The sequence below is a fragment of the Pempheris klunzingeri genome, chromosome 20 (genome assembly GCF_042242105.1).
Source record: "Pempheris klunzingeri isolate RE-2024b chromosome 20, fPemKlu1.hap1, whole genome shotgun sequence".
Lineage (NCBI taxonomy): Eukaryota > Metazoa > Chordata > Actinopteri > Acropomatiformes > Pempheridae > Pempheris > Pempheris klunzingeri.
The window spans coordinates 15,326,741-15,339,484 of record NC_092031.1 but is presented as its reverse complement, the minus strand read 5'-3'; the positions used below and the strand labels follow the sequence as shown (position 1 = coordinate 15,339,484).

General features: G+C 42.5%; 1 protein-coding gene across 1 annotated transcript in view; it reads left to right on the top strand.

Annotated features, from left to right (window-relative positions):
- Positions 1 to 12,744, top strand: part of snx29 (sorting nexin 29) — a 128,948-nt gene that overhangs the window by 19,565 nt on the left and 96,639 nt on the right. The window contains exon 14 of the mRNA XM_070851896.1: positions 8,986 to 9,071. Coding sequence (XP_070707997.1) covers positions 8,986 to 9,071 — 86 coding nt within the window. The remainder of the gene's footprint in view (positions 1 to 8,985; positions 9,072 to 12,744) is intronic.

Here is a 12,744-nt window from a genome sequence, read left to right as displayed (position 1 = left end):
AGCCACCAGCGAGGATTGATCGAGTGCCTCAACTTAAGGTTGTAGGGACTACTGAGGCTGATGGGTTTGTAGTTTGGCGATGACTCTTTAACATGAGATGATTTTCATGGTCACATTGAACTATTTATTAGAGTTGAAAAGGCAAGAGAGGTGGAGAATACGAGTTTACAAGGAACAAGATGTGGCCTCATGACTGCCTCTCTCCCTGCTGGTCACTGTGACACTCGCTGTGCTTTTCCACACAACCAAACGCACACACGCGGACACACAGAGTTTATTCTATAGACTGCCGCTAAATCTCAAGTGCTGCTTTTCTTTCTCAGCCAAATCTTTCTCGATCAATAGCGGCTATAAATACCACTGAAGGAGCAGCTAGCCACTGAATGAGGGCTGGAAGCTGTCAGCATCATTCAGTGAAGGAGGCCAGTGGCAACGGTTGCTATGTATCCCACAATTCTTTGTGATTCACTCGCGCTACGGGTGAACTGATAGTCAGTAAGTCTGATATATAATCTGACACTGAATGGCAACATCTTTACACTTGAGAGGACAGTCGACTAGCTTGTTGACTGACAGCTAGCTGTTCAGGTAACTGAATTGTTATTTGGGACGGATTGTTAAATCCACACTGACTTTGACGGGAAACACTTGACCCGTCTAAAAACGGAGACAAGAAATAGTTGTGGGGAAAGAGTGTGTGTGTGTGTGTGTGTGTGTGAGAGAGAGCAGAAACCTTCAGCTGAAATGTTCAACCACATGGTTTGAAGAAGGTGGAACAGTAATCATACTGTTACAGTAGACCAGCACCCAGACCAAGGAAGTGACGTTTGTGTGTATGTGAGCCCGACTGTATATGGGGGTGGCAGAGGATGAGCGAGCCGCCATAGATAGATTTCGGCTGACGTAGACTCCGGCAGAGGGGAGTGGGCTAAAATGAGCGGCTGCTCGCTTACTGAGTTACTCACACACAAAACTAAGATACAGAGCGCGACCCTTGCTCGCACACCCATCCAAATATAACATGAAAAATGTAAGACCCTTACTCACACAGAGCAGCCCACGTCCACACTCTCAGCCTCTGCCGGTCTGCAGATATCATGAGTGTTGTTACTGTTACTTAACTTTTCACTTTTCATTGTGACAGAATTTAGTGGATCACTATTGGTGCTTTAATATATAAAACCTATATGTAGCATATAGTATTTACATGTCTGATCATTCTGACAAACCAGTCATTGGTAATTTGACTATGATAATTAAGCAGGTACAGACAAGGTCATTTTATTGTGCTGCTGCAACACCGAGGAGATGAGGAAAGAAAATTGGACATTAGTGAGTTATTGCAGTTTAAAAACACAAGCAGAGTGGTGCATCTTTGTCTTGATAAATGATCTTATTGATTGTGCCAGACAATTGTAAGACAAGCAATTAGCAACTAATTAGTTAGGTGCTTGTCATGTAAATAACTGGCAGGCGGTTGGTGAGCAGTAGTCAGAATGTTCCAGGTAAACTACAAGAACCATTCAAATGTCAAAATAACCATTAATACCTCCACTGTTATCTTTTATCCTTTTAGAACATTGTTGTACCTTTTCCATGTTTTTATAATGAAAGTGAACGGGACAAAACGCTCTTTCAAAGTTTATCTCTTGAGTTTTTAAACCGTTTTCAGTCCTTATCGGAAATTAGACACCTATTGCGCTGCTTAGTTTGCGTCACATGACCTGCGATGTCACCCAGTGACTCTGCTTTTTCATCATTTGTGAATTGCTTATCAAAAACGTTTTCAGGCAACGCATTCCAGCTTTTAGCTTTTAGGAACACAGGAAATGCGTTTTTTAGTAAGTAAAACATGTTTATTACCTAAACTATTAATTAAGTTTTTATTTATATAGAAATAATCACAGTTTAAAGGGACCTTGTGGGGTTTTTCACCACTAGTAGCGCTAATGAGCAAAGTTTTAATGAATGGGTCTCAGGTTTATTTGTATAATGTGCAGAAATACAAGGTGCAAGAATGCAGCCAATGTGATGCATACGTAACACCTTTCCATGACAGTTGCTATGCCACTGGTGTCGGTGGCTATAGTGTGCCATGAATGTAGTACTGTGCCGGCAAAAGTAAAGAAGACTGATGACTAGGACACGTGGATGTAGCCAGTGCTGGATTTAAGGTATTCCAAAAATCAGCTGTGTAAATGCTTTATGCAGAGGAAAATTCATACATGCTTTGTATTTTAATTTACAAGATGCACAGGGTACCTTTAATTGTAATGAAGTATTCGTCTGAAATATTGTAATCAGCGTTTTCGATCCAATCATTCAGCCCTTTAGGTTAAACTTTAGGTTTAAACATTTTATCCCATCATATCTGGCCTCACATCTCAGTTCGTCTCATCTCAGTTTTTTTCACAACACAGGTTTATTAATTTAGTCATCATCACTGGGAACGATAACAGAAAAAGTCATTAAAAAACTATAGCTTTAAAAATTAATTTCCAAAACCAAAATGGCCTTGCGCTGAAATGTCTAACCCTCAAACTCAGTCCCTCAAGGATAGCAGTTAACATACATACACACACACACACACACACACACACACACACACACACACACACACACACACACACACACACACACACACACACACACATTCTCTTTCCCCACAACTATTTCTTGTCCCCGTTTTTAGACGTCAGTTGGCAGAGCAGAAAGCAGGCCTCTCGCAGCAGGAAGATGGGAAGGCAGCCAGTCAAGTGGGCTCGGGCCAGGAAGTGGTACCTCATCACTGGGAGAGGAGGCGGTTGGACAGGCGGACACATACACACATACACACTAAAGAAATGAGAGCAGATGCCTTTTTCTTAGCTGGCAGAGCTGCCGTCTTTTCTCCAGGCAGTCTGCTGCGGCGGATCTAAGAAGTGCAAGAGAGAACGGCTGTGAAGTTTGCCTAGTTTACTTGTTGGGAGTGTTTAGGCTCGCTGTTTTCTTTCTTTGGGAAGTCAATTATGTCACTCTGCCCAGGGGGGCCTTTTTCTTTCAATGCTGAAGTTTTAACAACCCAGTCCTGCTCCCCTTAGCCTTGTTGTGCCTGAGTGTGTTAGTGTGTGTGTGTGTGTGTGTGTGTGTGTGTGTGTGTGTGTATTTATACAGCTCTGGGCATTGAGCCTTTGGAAGTGTGACACAAGAGTGTATGCTTGGAGTTTTTTTTTCTGAAGCTGAGCAGTAAATTGCACTCAGGAGCATTACACAGCGACTGAGCTGCTTGTCTCTGAAGGCGTCTTTGTACCTCTCATTTACTAGTTCCTAACAAAACCAGATCGTACCTGAAGAACAGCCAATTTAGCTGTGTTTATTGCACAATAAGGTGACTACCAAGTACTGGGATAAAAAAGAAAGAGGTTGAGGGAATACAGAAGACAAAGAAATCACCCCAGGGATTTGCGTGAACTTGTAATTACTGTGTGTAGTTTAAGTTTAAGCTTCCCTCTTGAGAATTTTTTTACTCGTTTTTCAAGAAAAGATAAGATGCTACATCCTTCTTCTCTTTCAAAATGTCGGAGTATTTGGTTGATTGAAAAATTGTCACTAATTTTTTTTTCTTGTGGACATAATTTTAACAATCTCTCAAACAAACACAGTTAAACACAGCGGCGGCTGTGGTAGAGTACCTCAGAGGTAGAGTGGGTCGTCCATCAAGTGGAAGGCTCTTATGAGTCAGCGTGGCGAAGTGTCCTTGGGCAAGACGCTGAACCTCAACTTGCTTGAAGAGACTTAAAGTTTCAGATGAGTTTCATAAACTCACTAGACGCAAAGCATCACACAAGTTAATGCTCTCAATTGGAAAGCATCAACAGAGAGCCAAAGCTGCAGTTCCTTGCTACTGTTTTGGGGTTGAGAAAATTGTTCCTCAAGGCACTGAGGAAGGAAATGCTTGCAGCCTAAGTGGGTATTTGATAGCATAGCATAGCATAGATCTGTACTAAAATAATTCAAGGCCTCAAAGCTTTAACACTGGCATTCAGATTTTAAATCAACATTCAAATGCTGTGTACTTCACGTCTATTAATTCTGTTCAAACCAACCATTGATGTATACCGTATTTCTGCACAGTTGCAGATAAGGATTGGGCTACATTAATATTGTGGTTGCATGTTGCGACAAACCATTATTCTCAAACCTCAATAGTTAATTGTCACGGACGCCCACCTGACCGTGCTGAAGTGTATGGGCCCTCCCGTGGACTTGGAACCTCAGTGGGCTCCAGCAGCGCTGGGGGGAAAGAAGGCAACATGGACACCCAATGCATGGTGGACTATGTTAAGGGTTTTAGATACATCATGCTCGCTGGAGGCCCGTCGCATAGCTAGGGATGCTCGTCCAACGGCTCGGAAACAAACTACATACTGCTACACTCACAAATGTGATGGCCAAAAAGATTAAAACCAACAGATTAATCAATTAGTTATTGTTTACCAACAATTTAAATTATGAATTAATTGTGTAAAACTATTTACTATGCAAAATCGCCAAATATTTGTTGTTTCCAGCTTCTCAAAAGTGAGGATTTGCTGCTTTTCTCTGTTTCATTTCATTGTAAGTTGCATAACTTTGAGTTTTGGCCAACTGGTTGGACATTCAGAGATGACATGGCTGTTGGAAATTTTGACAGCCATTTTTCAATATTTTCTGACTTTAATTGACAAAATGATAAATTGATAAATGTATCGATTGATTGATGACTCGACAATGAATACGTCATGATAGAATACTTGATGTAGAGCAGGACATGCAGTTGTCTCCTAACAGTAAACTGAAGCTACAAGATGATGAAATAAACCAGCAGAAAAGGAAGAAAATTTAATATCTGACGGAGTTTCCTTGTCAGTTCTCATCATGTGGCGGCCTGAAGGGACCTGAGGGAGGCTGCTCCGACACAGGCAGGCCACAGAGGGTGTATCTTACAGCTCCAGGTTGTGTTTTATCAGTCTGCTCTGAAATTGGATTTGAAATTATACTGTGCAGGTGAGGCTGCTGTTAAAGTGATGTTCCCCTCGTATTTCCCTCCCATTTTCCCTCAAAACCGCTTCTATCGCTGATACGTCTCCTAATGTTGGTGTGATCTACACCTGTGTCAGGATTTTGTTTTGGACAAGTGTGTTTGTCTCCATCTTCTGATATAATGACATAGATATATTGTCGTCTTGTTATTGTATGGGTATATCTTTTCGCACCGGAGGTGGAACACTGAGAACATGCTTATGTCTGCATGCACAGAGCCATGCGTAGTTAAGTGTGGTGTTTAGTGTAAACTGTATTTTAGTGAAGATGGTAGGAAGTCCAGGTTAAAAGGTATCAGATGTCCTAACATTTTAATAAATGTGTATTAGTACCTAAAAACTATTAGTAACAAGCAAGGCTGATAATTCCCTTTTAGTGGCTAACGAGGCTGATCCATATTTTACTTAGTGACATTTTTCTTGTTTAAACATTTGTTTTGTTTTTCATATCAAGGAGTGTTTGCTGTCTTAAATGATGCAAAAAGCAAGCACATTACATCAGCAGAGTTGTAAGGGTGTGCGCTTAATAATTCAACAAAATGCGTTCATTATCAGGCTGTGGTAACCTGAAATAGGAATTCAATGTCAACACACAGGCACAACTTAAAGTATTGTTTGCTCAGGGAATAATCTATTCTCAGCAATGAAAAACTGCTGTGAATAAATGATTCCTTGAACAAAGAAGACCTGGGAAACGGCGTACTTGAATAAGAGCTTTTATAACAAGAATTTCTGTTGACAGCCTCTTAAGTTGTGGTGTGCCGTTGCAAATGTTCACGAAGGTCCGTAGTCGATTGTAAGCTGGTGGAGAAGGTTAGAAAAGACTCATAGTAGATCCTAGGTGGTACTGATGGCACAGTATTTTCTCAGTTTATCAGTTACATTATCAGGTCTGCTTGTTGATCCGATTATTCATGGGTTTTCTTATTGATTCCTGATCAATTTTCTTTGTGGAAAAAAGTAGGCCTGCAAAAGCGTTCAGTAACTCAACTGTTTTCTCGTTTTTTAAGTCTTTGTGACCAACAGGTCTGCCTCATAATATCTGAAATTTTAAAAAATAAATTACAATGCTCCTCTCCTTGAAGGGATATAACTTGAAAAACAAATGGAAAACTGACGGATTGCCTAACATTTGTTTTTGTTTAACTTTTCCTAGTCAGAGGAAGAATGTTTCTAAGCCTGCCTGCGTGGCGCTGCTGTTATTACATCATTAGATATTTACCCTCGGTAACGGACATGCAGCTTGGAAGCAGTGGTACTTGTGCGTAAAGTGTCAAAAACATGGCATTGCTGGAATTTAAACGCATATTGTCTAAAAAGATGTTTCAGCATTGCTGGTGTTTCCACCCCTGCTGGAACTGACAGCACTGCTGTGTCAGTCTTTCTGCTCTCTTTCTCTTTTCCAGCAGTTATAACACACAGAAGCTTTACATTGTTCTTGGGAAGCAGCAGCCTTTATTCTTAACAAACAATCTCTCTCACTTGCTCACCTTCAACAGTTGCCATCTTTCTATGTCAAATGAAGCCACGTTTGGGCCGTTTCTTCCTCTCCGCCTTGAGTCCTTGTTGTAGCAAAATACATGAAAAACTGTTGAATGGGTGATTTGTCTGGACCTTGTAAAGCTTTGTTCTCCTTGTCCTAGTCTATGTCTACTAGTGTGTTCGTGTCTTTTGTAAAGACGAAACTGTCCTCTGCTTGTGTTTCTGTGAGAATGAAACACACAAGACAAAAGAGCTGAAGTAATCAAGTTATGAATAAGTAAAATCTACCTTTGTTAAAAGTACTTTTTTTACTTCAGCTTCAAGTATCAATGCCAGTTCACCCACATTTTGTCAAATGCTGTAATCTGTCTGCTGGTGTAACAACAGACACAAGACTCATTCTCAGTAAAATGAGATGCATCTGAATGTCTGCGCATCTCCCCTAGCCCCTACACTAACACACACTTAGAGCAAGCGGTGTGCATCAGCAATAATTTAATCAGGCTGGAACAGCGTCTGGTGCTGCGGGTGGTTCTGATAACAACGTCGGGGATGGCTCCTCGGAGAGCTCGTCATGTGGATTCAGGAGGTCTCCCGGCAGGTGCCTCTTTTGTTGGTGGGGAATGAGGGCTGATAAGCAGGGCACCAAAAAAATCACCCGTGGAGAATGAGGGGTGGACGTCGGCAGAGCAAGACAAAGGCTGTTGAATTTAACCGCCAAGGGCATAAAGCCACACTCCAGCTCTGATTGATTTCCTCCCCAAAGTCGATGATGTTCAACCGGTTACGGATTGTAAAGAGACTGCCTCTGTCTCTCACTTCTTTATTAGTGTCTTTGTGTGTGTGTCCTGATCCGCAGTCCAACACACACACACACACACACACACTCAGCACTGCTCTGAACAGTGCTAATGTAGGACTGTAGCTAGGCTGTGACTCTGACCCCACTTACACCTGTTGTAACCTGTTGTACCCAGGCTGTCTTCATCAGATGTGTGTTACATTTCCAAATGATCTTAAAATGCATCTCTGAGAGACTGAACATGACATAATCATGACATTAATACAGACATGCCTTCATTCCGCAGATGCTCATTAAGAATGATGGCGGTCTCAGACCTCTTGACGACAGGCATGTTGGCAGAAAAACAATGCCACGCAGCCAACACTCAACAGCACTTGCACAACTTCAAATAACAAAATCTCACTCATTGCATAGAAAAATGAATACTGTAGATGTGCGGTGTTAATGAGTATATACACTATCAACATGAAAGATTCAGTAAGATGATTTGCCAATTGCCTTGAGTGCACAAACCAAATATTTTCCAGTGCATATGAAATAATTTTCTAGTGACTGGAGGGACTTAATTATGCTTAATGGGCTCCAAACTACCAACGACCATATCCTCCTCAAATACAATACACCAGGAACTTTGGGCTTAATGAACTTCTCAAACTTGATCTTCCCAAACGCCGGCCTATCGCTGGAAAGTGATGGATTGAGCCATCCAGCTGGGAGAGCACATCTCTGCACCATGGGGGTTGCCATGGTTACCCTGACAGCAGTTGTATCATGGCTGGTAACCATGGCGCGCTTGTGCACTCTGGAGCCACCAGAGTTACTTACTAAACCATTCTTACAAGGCGAGGAATCAGTAACAACATACAGGAGAAGCCTGGGTGGGCCATGGTGGGTGAGAGATGATCTCCACTCCCAGTGGAACAACATCCCATTCGCTCACGGAGAACCACAGCACACACTGTGCATTTTTATTGTGAGGTAAACATCCTGTGGGAAGTGTGGGATTCAGCCTCCACTCGTTTTTAGAAGGACCTTTGGGCGACATCAGCTCCTCGGCTCGGTTCTATTCTCAGTTCTATTCTATCAGGGCCCTACACAACGCTATAGGGCGGGCCGACTCTGAGTCAAACCATCAAAGATTTATGTTCCTATCAAATGTAAAGACGGCCCCTGAGCCACGTGTTACTGGCCTGACTGCGGTTTTGCTGAAGGACTGTTGAGATGCGAGTCAAGCCACATCCCTGTAAATGTATCTCAGTCTGACCAGCTGGATTAAGTTTCAAACATTTCTATTTTCGTTGTTGCTCAGGTGACAACATGTCACAACAAGTTTCCACCATCTCTCTCTACCCCATGCTGTCATAAAACAGAGTAAACAACTTCCTGTTAGTGGATTGTTGCATCTCCCGGAGTTGTTGGGCAGAAAATGTACGTTGTCACTTGTTCGCTGCGTCAGACACTGTCAGCTAATCATTTTGTCTAAATGCATAAGACTGATCAGGTCTGCTATGACTTACAGCAAGGATATTTGATATTAAAAAGTCTTAAATGCTTGAATGCAATGTATTGTAGGTCTAGCCTCCTTTCTTTGAGTGTTCTGTGTTTATAAGCTGTGGGTGTGTGTGTCTGTTTGTGCAGGGAGAATGAGGTCCTGAAGGTCCAGTTGAAGAAGTATGTGGGGGCGGTACAGATGCTGAAGAGAGAGGGGAGCCAGGGCAATGATGGTAAACACACACACACACACACACACACACACACACACATGCGCACACACTGCATCATTATGACCTGAAATTAGATTTCATATCTGTGTCCCAGTCCATCTATTTTGCTCTCTAACAGAAACGCTCATGGATGCACACACAGAAAAATAAGGTCATCAGTTTCCTCCACATCCCAGATCAGCTCTGATGTATTTCTCAGGGGATCAGATGACTAACCTCCCTTTTTTCACGGTGTGAAGCCCTGTAAAACAGAGTGAGCCTCTTGCTCCTCTGTCTATCTGACTCTGACTTGTGCTTTTTTTGTTTCTGGGTAGATTTGATAACTTTGACTTTGTTTTGCTGTTGCCGGGGGGATGTAAGCGGTGCTCTGTGTAAAGACTGGCGAGATAAGCTCCCGCTGTATCAAAGGCAAATAAAATGAACATGGCAGATTATAGAGGGCCACATAATGGCTAATTGCATTTGGGAGGGATAGAAGGGAAGGTGGTTATCTGTGACACCCCGAAGGGTTTATGTGTTTGTTCGTTTTATTGTATGCTTTTGTGAGACAGAGAGGTAAAGAGATATGTAGAACTTTATAATATCAAGTTAATTGTGTTTCAGTTTGTGTTAAGAAGCCAAAAGAACAAACAACCATTTGGCAGAGGTGGGAACCCTCAATTCCAAGTTATTATGGTGAGAATCAAGCGAGTCAAGTCGAGTCTCTGCTATAAGTCAAACAAGACAAGTCATTGCTCTGGTCAAGTAAGTCACATGTCAGGTCAAACACACAAAGTACAGCTGGAGCTATTAGTCAGTTATTCACTTGGCAGGAAATTAATTGGCGACTATTTGGATCATTATTTAACATTCTTCATGCACATGTTTTAATTGTTACACTTTCTCTGTACGGTGTCTCAGCATCTCAGACCAAAGCAATTGTGAGTCTCTTGACATTAATGCACTCTTAATAACAATCTAATGGTATAATATATAATGGTATCGGCACAGGTGTCATTTTTCTTTTAGTACTTCAAGTACATTATCCTGTTTATACTTTGCCCACTTTTCCTTAAGTAACATTTTAAATGCTGGACTTTTACTTGTAACAGACTATTTTTACAGCGTGGTAGTAGTTCTTTTGCTTGAGTAAAGTATTCGAATACTTTCTCCCACATTGGCACCGTCATGGCCCTCTTCTGCTCCGAGCCCCGTCGGAACGGTGAAGGGGAAAGCATTACACTCCACTCACGTATCATACCTGCCGCTGTGAGAGAGCTGGGGCGATAATTACACACTGTAAAATGTGAGCGGAGCAGGAGTATTAGGGCAAAATAATTCAGTGAGCCACGCTGGTGTTAGTAGAGGAGGATTTCATGTAGGTCACAGAAAGTGCACACGCACACACACTCGCACGTGGTGAACTTCTGTTGGGAGAGGAGGCGGAGGAGACGGTCATTACGCACTGCGGCGGTCCCGGAACCTTGTACAAATATATTAAAAGAGAGTCTGAGATTCTAACATCTGGTAGTGCATGTATCATCTTTCTACGGTGATGACTGTGTGTGAGTAACCGTGTGCCGCTGATCGCCAAGCACGTTCAGCACCGAATGAGCTAGAGAAAACTTTGACGTATCACGCAGGTAGAATCCTAATAAAAGGACACGGTGAAGCCCAAGATGCCGCTGTACAGGTGTTTTCCACTGCCATTCCTCTGAGGAGAGCCGTGGAGAACAGAGCCCTCATAGAGCGAGAATAATTACCAGGCAGAGGTCGTCCCCGGCTGTGATAATATGCCGAGCCATGCTTCAAAAATAGAACACCAGTTAAGTCTCAAGTCATGAATGTCAAGTCAAAGTCAAGTCTTTTATCAGTTTGTCAAACGAGCCTAAAGTTCTCAACTTTGCAACTTGAGTCTGAGTCAAGTCATGTGACTCGAGCCCCCCATCTCTGCTATTTGGTGATCCGAGTTAAATGATACAACATCATTCCGGCGTGGATTTTAGTGAACGTTTTCACATTTATTCGTTTAAGCGGAGGAAAAATAGGAGGGAAAATTTACAAGTTTATTACAATATAATTTTTGCCCTGGAACATGGAAGCAACAGTTCATCCAATGGTTAAATGTGATGTGGATAAAATCTTCTTTCCCCATATACGTATGTTTATATCTCAGTGTCCTGGTCATACCTAGGTATTGATATCATCGCATAATCTCTGATGGTACACAAAGTTATGTCATCACTGTTGGGCAGTTTTTTGAATAAGTGAAATCAAGTACTCGCTACAGATCATTCATTGAAAAAGTCATTGCATCATTTGTTTTGCTCGTATTTCATATTCATGGAAGTTTGTTAATTTTGAATATGTTCTTACTTACGTAATGGTTTTATTATTGGTGGACTGTGGTGAATCTGGATGACCTGCACTATTCTGCACACTACTGCTCACCAAGGCAATTAATCATCACTCTACTGTTGTAAGTCAGTTCAGCACAGTCAAAAGAGCCTTTAAAGGCCCCAGAGCCTCCACACTTACACTAGAAGGCACGACGTTACGATTTCATTAGCTAGCCTACTGTTTGGAGCAATTTCCTGACCATCAGCAGCTGACTAAACCCTGGTGACAGCAGCGCTCCAACGGACCATGGCGTTCACACACCAGTGTTTACCACAAGTGTTTAAATCGAAGCATTATTGTTCACGCAAGAAATTATGGCCAAAACGGCTCAAATGGCACCCAAGTTGCTTGAAATTGGACTTCTTTTTAACATGCCGATACGCTACCAACCAATCTGGAAAAAAGTTGGTGTTTTCCTTCAGAGCATATTTAAAAGCTCGACCACCCACTGGCTAAAACACATTCATGATATATTTTATGAAAAACATGAAGTCTTTCATTTTTGAGTTCAAACTGTGGAATAATTTTGCCAGCCACCACTTGTTAACCAAGCACTGACCTGTACAACTTGGGCCTACTATGGCGTCATGTTTAAAACATCACAACAGTTTCACATTTCATCCCTCTGGTTCCTGCCGGGAACCGTGCACAGCCTGCTAAACAAGGCCGCCCGGTTGCTGACTCTGTAGAGCGTGGATGGACCGCTGATGATGGGAGATGATGGTAATTCCCTCACACATAAAAAGGCACATGTATTACCAGGAAATGGCAATCACCCAGCTCAACGGCATGCTCCTGACAAACCTGTTCCGGTGTGTCATCAGGCCTCAGTGCTTCTCTCATGAGTTTGTTGTTTAGTGTTTTTTGCTCTCCTTGTTTTTCCACCACTCATTATCGTTTGTCGCCCATGTTGACTCTTCGTTCTCCCGTCATTTGCACCCTTTCGCTCCCCTTTCTCACCCCTCCTTCATCTCTCTTGTCTTTCCCTGTCTTTCCATCCCTGCTCCCCTCATCCCGACAGGCATAGTAATTCCCTCTCCACAGCGGCGTCTAAATGATTTCATCCTCCCTCGCCTCTGTCTTCTCCTGCTAATGATGTGCCTCGTTCCATCATACTTTGATGTACACTACCACAGTCGGCTGAAATGTGTGTATGTGTGTGTGTGCTGGGAGTAGAATAATGTTTGAGCAGTTTAGGGGGAGCAAAAAATCGGGGGGAAAAAAGACAAGGATGAATTGATACACAAGTGCTCCTTTTTCATGTGCTGTCAGCGTGCTTCCCCATGATCAGTGC